The 13,610-nt window shown below is 43.6% G+C and overlaps 1 protein-coding gene and 1 long non-coding RNA gene across 3 annotated transcripts in view; one reads left to right on the forward strand and one right to left on the reverse strand.

The window, feature by feature from the left end:
- PLXND1 (plexin D1) overlaps nt 1-13,610 on the forward strand; it is a 150,500-nt gene that overhangs the window by 91,150 nt on the left and 45,740 nt on the right. The window contains exons 17-22 of the mRNA XM_083491025.1: nt 1,149-1,239; nt 2,646-2,912; nt 4,324-4,473; nt 10,630-10,744; nt 11,742-11,849; nt 12,997-13,109. Coding sequence (XP_083347151.1) covers nt 1,149-1,239; nt 2,646-2,912; nt 4,324-4,473; nt 10,630-10,744; nt 11,742-11,849; nt 12,997-13,109 — 844 coding nt within the window. The remainder of the gene's footprint in view (nt 1-1,148; nt 1,240-2,645; nt 2,913-4,323; nt 4,474-10,629; nt 10,745-11,741; nt 11,850-12,996; nt 13,110-13,610) is intronic.
- Nucleotides 1-13,610, reverse strand: part of LOC310702235 — a 124,395-nt gene that overhangs the window by 53,103 nt on the left and 57,682 nt on the right. The window lies entirely within an intron of this gene.

Genomic DNA, 13,610 nt, shown 5'->3' on the forward strand with positions numbered 1-13,610 from the left:
AGCAACATCGCAGATGTAGCGTGAACTACAGAGAGCCTATGAATATGCATAACCACAGCACGCTGAGGCTTTAGAGGCCTTAAATGACTTGCGAAGGCTGTGCTTGTAAGAGCCCTGTGTGTTATCACTTTGGATTTGAGTGTCTTTTGGAGGCAAAGGGGATAAATCACTATCTTCCTGAATTCCCCGATGAGCCACCTGATGTTGCGGTATAATTAAAGCAAGTAGAACACGAAATGGTTGAAGTAATGAAAGGCCACATGCGGGGTAAAGTCTGGATGTAGTTTTTGGTAACCAATGGAGACAAGCCTCTCCTCTCTCCTCCTCTCTGTATTGGTGGCATGTGCTAAAACTATCTCATTATTTTCTTTAATTGATTTCACATTGATGGTGCCACATTTAACATTCCTCAGGCAGCTTGTCTGACGGGGTAAGACTATCCAAACCTTCCGCTTTTTAATAACAAGTGTTTGAAACATCCAGGATTCATGTCAGCGCAACTATTTATTCGTACTTTGCAGCCGAGGTAATAAAATATATTCAGAGCATGTCTCTATTTAGCCTCAGTGGTGAAATAGTTATTTGTTATTTTATTAGTGAATTGTGCTTTTGAAGTTATTAGGTAATGCTGGGAGCAACGTAAAATTATTTCAGTGACTGCATGCAGCCCCTAGGCTGCAGGTTGTCCACTTATTAGTCCAAGCAGATGCTTTTACATTTTCTTTTATCCATACATGTTGAAATGCATTTTGTGCGTACTTGTAAAACTGTAAGATGCACATACAGCAAAGTATACTTCCCACCACATGTCTGATCATTGTCCTTGCACACCTTGTTTGACCAATGCTTTCCACCACATGTGCTTAAATTTGTGTGCATTTACTTCTGGGTAATGTGTGAAGTAGCCTTTATTCTGCTACAGTTTGGTAAAGCAAATAACCTAAAAATGGCTCTGCTTGAGACTTTTGAAAGTCACTGCCAGTCACAGTGTTGATTGATGCTGGGCTGAACAGGACTGCAGACTTCCTTCAATACAGGACCGTGTCTATTTCCTTTTCGTTCATTTTCTTATCTTGCATGAATGAAAGATGCCCCATTCTTCATCTGATCCCTTACTTCACTGTTTTTGTTTTCATTTTGTTTAAAAGTGGAGGCAGAATCATCACCGTGGAAGGAAATGGATTCTTGATGGTTCAGAATGTGTCTATGGTTGTTCTCAATGTTGGAAAAGAACAAACGGTAAGTCTTTGTGAGAGTAGCATGATAAAGAAAAGAGCGAAAATGATGGAAGCATTCAGTCAAATATGATGGTGGACAAAATAGAAGGCATAAGTTTTGCATAGAAGTCGGAAATGATATTAGTTCACCTCAGTTTGTGACCCACTGAAAATGGCTGTCCTCCTCCGCCAGCTAACTTCCTACAATATTTTTCTTCCCCTGGATCATCAGGGAATTGCTACCATTCCATTCCTGTTTCCCCTGGGGTGGGTTAGAGTTTGATTTACTGTAGGATCATATTGGTCGCGGGTAGGTTGTTGTCCTCCAGGTATCATTAGACTATAACTCCCATCATCCCTGACCATTGACCACACTGGCTGGAGCCGCTGGGAGTTGGAGCCCAACAATCCCAGGGGGCTATAGATTCCTTAACCTGGTGTAGATATTTTCCCACAGGTTAAATTACTTAAATAGCTATATTGCCCTTCCTATTCAGGGTGGCACTCATGTTCTTCTCTTTCCTCCACCCTTAGCCTCACAATAGGCCAGTGAGATAAGTTATGCTGAGAGAGGATGCCTAACAGAAAACTATTCAGTGAATTTCATGGCTGAGCAGTGAGTACTGGTCTTAAGTCCATGAGTCTAGCTAGTACATCACACTGGCTTTCAATTAACTCTTGGTTAGGGAGGACAACCTTGGGGTGCACCTACACTCTGCTTGTGGTGTCCCTCAGTCCAGGTTTTGTGGGTCAAGCTATAAAGCTCCTCTCATTAGACCAATCCTACTACAGTGGTACCTTGGGTTAAGTACTTAATTCGTTCTGGAGGTCCGTTCTTAACCTGAAACTGTTCTTAACCTGAAGCACCACTTATCTAATGGGGCCTCCTGCTGCTGCCACCGCGCCGCCAGAGCACGATTTCTATTCTCATCCTGAAGCAAAGTTCTTAACCTGAGGTACTATTTCTGGGTTAGCGGAGTCTGTAACCTGAAGTGTATGTAACCTCAAGTGTATGTAACCTGAGGTACCATTGTATTTCTTTAAAAATGAAATATTTTTCAACTGAATTTTGATTTCTCATATTTGAAAATGTTTGTTTGGATCATTTTTGTGACTGTGGGCTTTGGTTATTTTATTTTGCCAAAATATAAGGATTTTTCCATTTCTTTTTTTATTTTGTTATGATACATGATGGTCAGAGATGATTCAATAATTTCGTAATTGCTGCTTTCTCCCTAACCTCTCTTGCATCCCTTTAGTAAGCAGGGCTCCCTTTCAGTGCCATCTTCCTCTGTCCACTTTGATGAAAAATCTAGCCCCGTGCAAACAAGTACTCAAATGGCTTCAGACTTTTTGAAACCTTTGCTTGCCCATCGACACCACTTGAGTTGATCTGTATTTGATGTGCATGCTTTCTCCTGCTTTCAGAACTGTAAGGTTCACACGGACACTGTGATTACCTGCCCTTCTCCAGCTGCTTCCAACCTCACCGGGAGCAAGCCAGCACCTGTGGACTTCTACATCAATGGACGCCTGTATACGGACGACAGCCTTTTCCCTTTTGAACATCCTGAGGAGGCCATACACATTAGCAAGTTCCACTTGGAATACTATATGGACCCCCAGTTCTTCACAGCCAAGAAGGAGAAATGGATCAAACACCATCCAGGAGAGCCTTTGACGCTAGTTATACATGTAAGAATGTGGTGCATGTGAAGCATGCTTCAGTGGTGGCATTTCCCATTGGTTCATATTACCTTTTTGTTCAACTGGTGAGGGAATATTGCTAGACTGAGTTGATGGTGATACACCATCGATGGTAAGAAATATTGTAAGGGGGAATGTTGTTTCTCAAACAGCATCATAATGAGCTTACGCTAAGAAACAGCAATACAATTTTATCCCCCTAAGGAGAGTGGTTTTGGAATGGACTACATGAAAATGTGTCTTCCTTCCTGTTCCTCTGCATCTTCAGCTTATCCAGAACTTTCACCTCTCCCTCTCTTGGAAGATGTGCAAGTTGTTGAAGGGCAGACAAGTTTTACATCTTCCGAGCAGGGGAGGTGGAGAAGAGACACTTGCACTTCCTGTTCCTTGCACCTTCATGTCTCATCTGAAACCACCCTCAAAACAAAGTTGGGCTGCCTGGATGGCTCTGTGACCTATGCAGGCAGATAAGTGAAGAAAGTGAAAAGGGTGCAGGGCTGTGCTTATTTGTGAAATCCTTTAACGTCTCAAAAGGAGGGATCATGAAGAGGCAGACTTAGCCTGGAATAGGACCTCCCAGCACCTCAAACAATCGATTGGGGTGAGAAGGAGCACCTCGTGATTCAATAAACGCAAGGGGAAATGTAGACACAGAGAGTCAAGCAAGAGTTTATGTCTCCTCTAACAGCTGCCAAATCCAGCCCTTGAGAGACTTAGAAATAAGGAAATAGTGGACAACAGATAAAAGAACATTTGAAGGGAGAAATGGAGGCTGAAAATTTATACTTGCTCAGAGAAATCCTACATCATTTTGACACCTCCTGTTAAATAAACAAGGAAATCAAGACAAAGCAGAATTGAATGATTTGGAACAATGCTAGTCACAGGCCTTTATGTTCTGCGAAATGTTCTCACTGAGTACCATGGACTTCAAAAGCATTGTCCAGTCAAATGCAGCCATTATCAGGATCTAAGCACCATCTAGTCTTTCTTTCTGTCACCAGTTTCTATACAGGCTTATGATTATCTTTAATCAGATACCATTTGATGTGCAGAATCAGGGGAAGATCAAAGACAGTTTCCCCAGGCCTTTAAGGCTTTTTGGCTCTGATGTTTTCCATTCTGGGAGTTGGGAAGGAACTGGAAAACAGTTCCTGTCCATTCCCCCACCCCCACCCCCACCCCGTATCTCCATCACATCCAAAAGAGAGCTGTGTGTTTCCTGTGGTGCCTTGGTAAAATGGAAAATGTCAGCTGAAAAGAGAGCTTTGGACTAAATTAAAAGATTTCAGAAATGTTTGAGTTTAGTCGACCTTTTGAGAAGTAGACAGTGTAGCGGAGACCAGCATTGATTCACTGGCATAGTCATTTTTCACTTGGTTTGTTTTTTCATAATTAGAAAGAGCCCGACAACCTTGGCCTGGAAAGCAACGAGTATGAAGTTAAGATTGGCTTAATTTCCTGCGAGATCCAAATAGTTTCAGATAAAGTAATTCACTGCTCAGTCAATGAATCTTTGAGCACCTCAGAAAGACAACTCCCTGTTACGGTAAGTAGTAGAAGCCTGAAAGCATTTGCCAGCTTGTATTTAACCTGCCTCTTCACCCACATACATACACTGTTGACACCCTAGATTTTGGCTTCCACTATATGTACAGGCAATCCAACCAAATCTTTAGAATTCTCACTTTTACTTTAGTGTAGCATTTTACCTCCGCCCCCAACATTTCACCCCTCCTAAAATGGAATTACATCACTTATCTTATGTGGGAGAAGGTGAAGGAGTGCATTCAGGAATGCATCATCAGAGGAGATGGACTCTCGCTACCCCTTTGGGACCTCATTATCTGGGGCGATATTCATGTTTGTGAACTGTTGGTTTCTGAACAGTGTCTCAGACAGAAGTCCATTCTCTTCATCGTGGGTTTTGTTTCTTTGTCACTCTAAAATGTAATGCTCACGTGTGACAGAACCTTGGCAAGAGGTGGAGAGAAAAAAAGAAGGCAGCAATTCCCCTGCAGGCTAAGAGTAACTGAAACCCATTAAGGACAGGCCGGTGGGATCATGTCCAATTAAGAAATGACCAGTTCTGCTGAGGATAAACAAATTAAATACAAATAAAGTTGGGTATATGGTTTTGTGAATTCCCAAGCCGCAGTATTGCAGTGTTGAATTGCAGGTCCTGTCTATCATCGAATATTTTCCTTTAAAAGTGCTTTGTCTTCCTTCACCCATGTATAGTGAGTATGGCAATTCTCTGTAGTTTATTGTGAGCTAGCACTCCTGCTACTGCTCTCAGTGCAGTAGACTAAGTGGATGTGAGAGATGGGAGTATAGTTGTGGGGACAGAGGCAGCATGGAGAAAGTTTAGCCAGTTCCCATGGTTGGCTGTCTTGTGTGTGTTTTCCCCAGCCCAGGGCTCCTTTCCTCCCTCTTCCTCAGTCTGATGGGAGTGGTTGCGCAGCCCTCAAAAGGGCCATGTCCCAGCTGCTGATTTCACATTCAGGGAGGTTTTGCTCTTCGGTGCAAGCTTTCTTCAACTTGTATGTCTGCTTTTGTGGTTTTACAAGTCTTCATTTCTGGTTTTTTTTCCCAGACTGAGTCACTAATTACACTCATTTCTCTGCAATTACTTTTACCTTCTACATGTCCCTTAGCTTCTTCAGAGTGGCTTTAAAGCTGTTCACACATCGAGACAGGTGGAGACGTTCTCTCTAAGGCCTAACAACCTACAGCTTTCTCTCTTTTTCCCTACCCCCAAATCTCAGTTGTTCCCTTTTTTCCAGTAAGTGCATTAATATTAAGTTGGCAGGAATATGTGGCTTAGAGAGAGGGAGAGGGAGGGAGCCTTTTGGGACTTGAGAAGCCTGTGGCCAAATCTTCCCCAGAAGCACAGCATTTTGCAAATGTGGGATGGAAACTTCTCTTTAAGCTGGAGAAACCCATGCTTCTAGCACTGCATCTGAGAAGAGGGTGTTATTTTGTTATTTGGGTCTTTGTACGTGAAATTCCATTGCAAAGGCAAAACAAACACAGGCAGAAATAGCAGGCCTCTGAATTTCCTCACCCATTGTTACAGGGAACTATAAAATGAGAAAATTCCATCTTTAATTGGAACTTTTATAAATATAGGGTAGCTATATATATTTTAAAAAGCAAGCTGGTAGGGTCCCCCCCTTTACTTCAGAGATCTTTTAATACCATGTAAATTGCTGTATCCTTAAAAAAAGTGTGCCGTCGGTTAAATTCATGCCACTTTATCAGCCTGTCAACCCCCCCAGGGTAGATGTGCCACACTAGGTATGTGTTGCAGCTCTCCTTGATAAACATGGGTGGTCTACCAAGTATTTGGCAGGTCACAATGCCTGGCTGGCATCCCACATATGACCCAGAGGCAGCAAATTTGGAAAATGTCGTTCTTATCCCATACCAGCAGCCATTAAACCCAGCTAAGCAGGAAAGATGCTAAGAGACCAAGGCTGAGTTTCATCACGGTGCTCCAGAACTCTACTGCCAAAATTGTTCGCTTCTCTTATCATGTGCACCATGCACTCCCTCTCCTCCACCCCACCCCCCAAATCCCTTCACTGACTTCCTTTTGCAACCAGCTCAAACAACTTAACACTGCCTCCTGGTCTTCATAGGCTTGCCTTGCCCTATCTTTTTCTTCCTTTGTTTCCCTAAATCCCTCTTTATTATCATCAGTTCTCCAACCCGACCAGCCTCGCTCACCCAAAAGTCGTTAAATAGCTCCAGGCTTTTTCTCTTGCTGCTCCCTGTGCTTGGAACCCCTTCCCAGAACACTTAGGTGAAATCATAATCAAATCCCTGCTTAAAAGCTACTCTTTCCATAAATTCGTCAGCTTGGAAACCTTTAGGGTCAAACTACTTGTTACATTAAGCATGCTTTTTAAAAAGCATGCTTCGTGCTCCCCATTTATATTTCCCCCCCGGGGGGGGAGCAATTGTGTGAAGACTCTTGTCTGGCGCACTGGCTCCACACCAGGGCTATGGGTACATTTTTAAAACCATGCTTTGTGCAACTCACTTAGTCCAACTAAGAAACTAAGCCTAAGTGCATGTACAATTCTCTCATTGCTCTCTCACCTTCCTTTATTGTCTACCTCAGTATCAAAATTTGCTGTGCAGGGGATTTCATTTTTTGGCTTATGTTATGTGGTATGTTCATGGTGCTACTAATAGTGGCAATAATCATAATCATAATAAAAAAATTATTATTTCTTCCCCAGCCACTCTGGGCAGCTTTCAACAGAACATTAAAAACAGAATAAAACTTCAAACATTAAAAACTTCCCTAAACAGGTGTCTTCTGAAAGTCGGATAGTTGTTTATTTCTTTGACATCTGGCGGGAGGGCATTCCACAGGGCGGGCGCCACTACTGAGAAGGCCCTATGCCTGGTTCCCTGTAACCTCACTTCTCACAGTGAGGGAACCGCCAGAAGGCCCTCAGCACTGGGCCTCAGTGTCTGGGCTGAACGATGGGGGTGGAGACGCTCCTTTATTACTCTACTCATTACCTAGAGCTGCTCAAAAAGTGTGGGGTTTTGCACTCACAGTGATGTGAGGGCAGCGTAACAAGACATAACCAATAAAGAAAAATAAATCAAGAGGTTTTCCATTGCAGTTTTCATAGACAAAGGATGTAGAAACTTCAAGCTGTTGCTTCTGCTTTCTGTCTGTTTCCCACCATTATTAGATACCTGAATATATGTATGGTGGAATATTCCAGAATTTTCAGGAAATGTGAATATGTTTATGTTTTGCTTATGAAGTTTAGTATATAGAAACTTTTATTTTAATTAGAGGCAAGGTTGCTGTACATATTTATTCTTCTGTTCCAAGTCTGAAAAAGTAGGCACCATGAATTCTGTGCTTATTTGTAAAAGAATGCTTTAAAAAAGTAGGGTCACCTGATAGGCTTTTCCATTGCTAGATATGGCAGGGTTATCATGTTGCTAAACAACATTTTAAAGCACATGAGAAATATCAAAATCATCCGATGCCTGATATCATTTCTAGAGGAAATAAATCCCATCCAGGAAACTCTCTAGTGACAGATTCTATTAAATTAGATTACCCACAGCTAAATTATATCAATAAACTCTAGGCCTGGCCTCTTGGATAGTGATGGGGAGCGTTCTGCCTTCACAGGGCACAGGGACGAGCAACACTTCCTGCTGTTGGAATGATTTAAGCCCAAATAACCCCTCTTGCACTCATTTCTTTGCCCTATAGATGTTCCCCTTAGTGGAATTCCTGGTCATTTCTAGTAACTTCTAGCAGGATTACTGTATTTTTCGCCCCATAAGACGCACCGGCCCATAAGACGCACCTAGATTTTTGGGGGGCTAGCGGATCGCTGCGCTATACCAGGAGCTTGGGGCGTGCTGAGCTCAGCGCGCCCCAAGCTTCTAGGTGCGCGCAAGCAGTCCGCTGCCGCCCCAAGCCTCACGCACCCGGCAGGAGGGCCCACCGGGTGCACGAGGCTTGGGGCGGCAGCGGACTGCTTGTGCGCACCTAGAAGCTTGGGGCGTGCTGAGCTCAGCGCGCCCCAAGCTTCTAGGTGCGCGCAAGCAGTCCGCTAGCCTTGGGAGAGCCGCGGGGCTCTCCCAGGGCTAGCGGATCACTGCGCTACACCAGGAGCTTGGGGCGTGCTGAGCTCAGCGCGCCCCAAGCTTCTAGGTGCGCGCAAGCAGTCCGCTAGCCTTGGGAGAGCCGCGGGGCTCTCCCAGGGCTAGCGGATCACTGCGCTACACCAGGAGCTTGGGGCGTGCTGAGCTCAGCGCGCCCCAAGCTTCTGCGTGCGCGCAAGCAGTCCGCTAGCCTTGGGAGAGCCGCGGGGCTCTCCCAGGGCTAGCGGATCGCTGCGCTACACCAGGAGCTTGGGGCATGCTGAGCTCAGCGCGCCCCAAGCTTCTAGGTGCGCGCAAGCAGTCCGCTGCCGCCCCAAGCCTCGCGCACCCGGAGGGACCTCCTGCCGGGTGCGCGAGGCTTGCAGACACTCGCCCGAAGCAGGGGGAGCCCTCCCGAGGGCTCCCCGTGCTTCGGGCGACAGGCTGCCGCCCCAAGCCTCGTGCACCCGGTGGGACCTCCTGCCGGGCGCGTGAGGCTTGCAGGCATTCGCCCCATAAGACGCACCCCGATTTCCTCTTCATTTTTGGAGAGGAAAAAGTGCGTCTTATGGGGCGAAAAATACGGTATGCAGTTGCCTGTGCAGAGTCTACCAGTGAAAACAGAGTTCGATTCTCAGCTGACCCCTGATTCACAACTGGTTGGCACAGACCAGCTCCCTCCAGGTCACACTCCTTTCTGTGGGGAAGCGAAACTCAAGTTTCCAGAAGTGAAAATGCCTCATTTTCTTTGTTGTTCTGAGAGTATGCTTCCCCATTAAATCGCAAATAAATTCCCTGTCCCCAGCTTTCCGCTGGACCGCTTAGTGCAGAGATGAAGAAGTGGGTTGCCTAAAGCCACACTTTGGCCCCAGTTGCCCATCCCACTACTGTGTCTTAACCCCAACACTGCCGCAAATTCTTCAGCACGTGCCTGTGGCTCTTCATTTCCTTTCTTGGTCCTATTTTTTACTTGGAGATTTCCAGCCCATTTTAAAGGAGTTTAACAACTGACAACAGTAAACGGCAAATAATACTCTTGGTTCAAGGGATTTGTTAAACTGCATGGAATAAAAAGACATAGAATTGTGCGCCACTATGTTGTTTAAAAATTATACATTGCTCACCTAGCACAGGAAGGTCAAAGCGCTCGTCAGTCTTTATATAATTAATGAGGGGGAACTGTACTTTGCAGATAGTTGAGGTTGCTGCATATCTTTCTCTTTCTGTTTCAAATCAAATGTTTGAAAAACTGCTAATTGTGAACTGAGCTGGAGAATTCGGATTGAGTAAATATTATTGTGCATGAAAAAGGTTGTTTGTTGGGGAAAAAAGCATGCTGCTAAGGGAAGGGAGAAACCTGACAGTGGAATCTTATATTAATCAACTGGGTCTGAATAACTCATTCCCACAGCCATTTAGATGGCTGAGACAGAGGCTCCTTGCATTGAAAAGACAAAGGTGTATTCTTGGGGGTGACACACAAAGTTTAATGACAGTATGATGTTGGAAACAAAGTGAAGTGTTTTTATTTTTTTATTTTTTTGTATCAAGCTTACATTTGATGTACATTTTGCATGTGCACTTACATTTTAAAAAAAATCAAAACATATTTTGTCTCTCTGGGACTGATATTTTATTCTAGTTCTGATGTTCATTTTCAGGCATGGGTATGACTTCTTAAAGTGTACCCGTACATTATAAATAAACATAGTGGACAACAGGATCTGAAGAAGTCATCCAGGGTCTTGTAGCAATTCTTGTGATGAGCAGGGATATAAACAGTAGTATCTGGGCCCCAAGTCAGTAACTTCAGTGGATAAGTTTTGCCTTTGTGCATGTGACACACAGACAATCTGATAACCATCAACCAGACCCGGCAATGCTAATCAAAGTAGGTCCTACTATTAAACTACAGAACTGTGATTCATTCAGTATTGCAGAGCCAGCCACTAAATGATTTGCTAAACTCATTTGTCTGTGCAGAACATCCCTCCCATGTAACCTGATTTCTGTACTGCTCCTAGCTTCTCATTAAATAACTTCATGATGGTTCCATCCTGTTCTTTCTTAGATCCAGGTTGGGAAATTCAATCAAACAATTGCTATGTTGCACCTTGGAGGAAGTGAGACGGCAATCACTGTTTCCATAGTCATCTGTAGTATCTTGCTGCTGCTCTCTGTTGTAGGTAAGGGACAAATGCCTGTCACAGGCAGCTTCATCCAACATAACCATTTTCCAAGCAGAGATTCCAAAGATTTATTGGAGTTATTTTGTTTTATTTATTTGTCATCTTACTGGAAGAAAAATCAACATATGAAAATAAAAGGCAGTAGACTGTTCAAAATGCAAAGCAGTACAACAACACACTGAAAGGGATAATACACGAATTATAACAGTCAAATGTTAACACTCAAATTCCTGGTAGAAGGGAGTCAAAATATGTTAATATCAGCATTCCACAAGTTGGGGAGGAGACACAATTGAAAAGGCCTGTTCTCTTGTTACCATGGTTGGGATTGCTTTCAGAGGAATACCTGGGAGAAGGAACTATGTTGGGGCCTCAGAGTCTGGGTAGGGCTCATATGAGAAGAGGTGTTCCATCATGTATTATCCTTCCAAGCCTAGGTTAAGACCAGCTGTTTTTTATGGGGTTTTGATGTTCTTTTGTAAGCTACCCTACTAATGCATTTGATTAATGTAATAATCGAGAAAGGAAAGGAAACAGGAGAAATGCATTTAGCTTACCCACACAGTTTATAATTCAGTGGGTGGGTTTGTGTTTGATTGTTTTTAATGTAAGTTGGATGGATAGACCATACCACAATCCAAACACAAATGTGTCCATCTCATATCTCAAATGGGCTTGTAGCATATCAAAGCAGCATCTGCTCCTGTATTGAGATAAACTGAACCGTCTTAACCCTCTGGACATGTTCCTTCATCCGTGATCCAAAGGACTAGCCATCAGACCCAGCTCTGTCAATTATTTTTGATTCCAATTGGCTCATGTTTGGTGAGCAGCAGTTCTCACTGGTTAGGGGGGTAGCGTTACGTACTCTTTTTCCCCAGTGAATCGTAATAGCAACACCAGTGCTATTTTAATAGGAAATGGACGTGTTGAACACTGCCACAACTGCTCATTGTCTTCTCTTTGGGGCCCTTCTTTCCTTCCATTCCTCCAGCCCTGTTTGTGTTTTGCACCAAGAGTCGCAGGGCGGAGCGTTATTGGCAAAAGACTCTTCTGCAGATGGAAGAGATGGAGTCCCAGATCCGAGAAGAAATCCGTAAAGGTAAGTACCTTTAAAGAGTCAGTGTTCAAGGGCATCAAATAAATGTTTCTTCTCAAATACTCTGAGGGAAGTTTGCAGTCCTGAGATGCTCCTCAGAGTTCATGCAGAAGAAACAGCAGTGCCAACAGCATTAAGTCCTGTGACTCGGAGATCAGCTTCCTCAGAGATTGCAAAATGGTATTATTGTTAACAAAAGGGAAGCTGCCGCCTCGTGCTGTGATTGAAACTTCCAGAAACGGTTTGCTGCATTTGGGGAACTTGTAAACGAAATCGCAACCAAGTAGGCAAACCACAGCCTAATGGGTGAAGGGTCAGGAGTTTTGAATGAAACCTGTTGCATGGACTTGGGGAAATAGCAAGCTTCCAGTTCACTAGCATTGTAAAATAATCTGATGAGCAAGGAGCACAGGATCTACTTCTGCCTATGGCTCTTTTTCAATACTGTCTTACCAACGCCATCAGAAGGTGGCTGGTAGAGGCTCTCACGTTGCTGGTTTCCATATGTGTGAAATGGCTTCTTCACAAAAGTCCTGTGAGGCATTAATGATGCTCTAGGATCCATTAGTGAAAGAAACTAAAATAGCATTCTCTGGAGGAGTTCTGTTAGTTGTCCCCATTTTACAGCAGCCTGACTGGCCTGAACTACAAGTCAGGTGGTTAGTGTTGCCAGTCCTGTGGAACACACTTTCAGCAGAGATTTGGTAGGCATCCTCACTTTTAACTTTCAGGTGTCTCTTGGAGACCTTTTTATGCCGACAGGCCTATGCAGTTATTCATCATTTTTCTTGAGTAGTCAGTCTTTAAAATTATTGTTCTAAACTGCTTTTAATTTGGGGAAAGGTGTTATAGTTTTATGTTGCTGTACGCTGCCCTGCTATTTTATGAGAGCACTGTATTTTATGAGAGCACTGTAGATACTTAAGAAATATAAATATAAATATTGCATGCCGAAGTTAGAGTACATATAGATTTTTTAGTCCATGAGTCTTTACAGAATCCTCCGCTATACATGATGTTCTAGAGATAATTAGGATGCAAGATTTGACCCCAAAAGTAGGCGTAACTGCTGCCAACGTGCTGCAACATACAGAAGAAGAAGAAAAAGTTTTCATTACATTTTGGTCTGATTGTGGTTTCTTTGGATTAGGTTTTGCAGAGCTCCAGACGGATATGACAGATCTTACCAAGGAGTTAAATCGCAGTCAAGGAATCCCATTCCTGGAATACAAGTACTTTGTTACACGAACATTCTTTCCCAAAGTAAGATAATGTGGCACTTTAAAGGTTCTAATAATGCATGGTTTTTCCCAACTGTACACTGGTGTGTGTGTTTCTGTTTGCCTTATGCTCGATGTTGCCTTTAACACTCAGTGTTTAGAGTGCAGTTTAATACTATTGTCCAGTTATTGTGATGTTAGTTCTACAGCAAGCCCCCAGAAGCTGCTTCCCATCACCATGGATCTTTGTCTTGTAAGCAGAAGCAGACCTTGTTGATAATTAGAAGGCAAGTTTATAGTAGAAAATAATGGCTGCGCAGTCAGGCAGTGGCATTGAAGAGAGATCTCCAGTCCAAACTAGTATTAACTAGGGCTGTAGCATGTCATCACTTAGCATCGAGTGCTGTTTCTTAAATGTTTAATAAGCAAATATATTTTCCCCAGTTGTGGACTTTTGATTTATGCACTACAGCAATCAGGGTTAGATATATCTTCAGTTCCCCAGTGAGAAGATGGTTGGTGTTACACTGAGATTGGCCTCAGG

This window comes from Podarcis liolepis (genome assembly GCF_965112155.1).
Source record: "Podarcis liolepis genome assembly, chromosome: 2".
Taxonomy (NCBI): domain Eukaryota; kingdom Metazoa; phylum Chordata; class Lepidosauria; order Squamata; family Lacertidae; genus Podarcis; species Podarcis liolepis.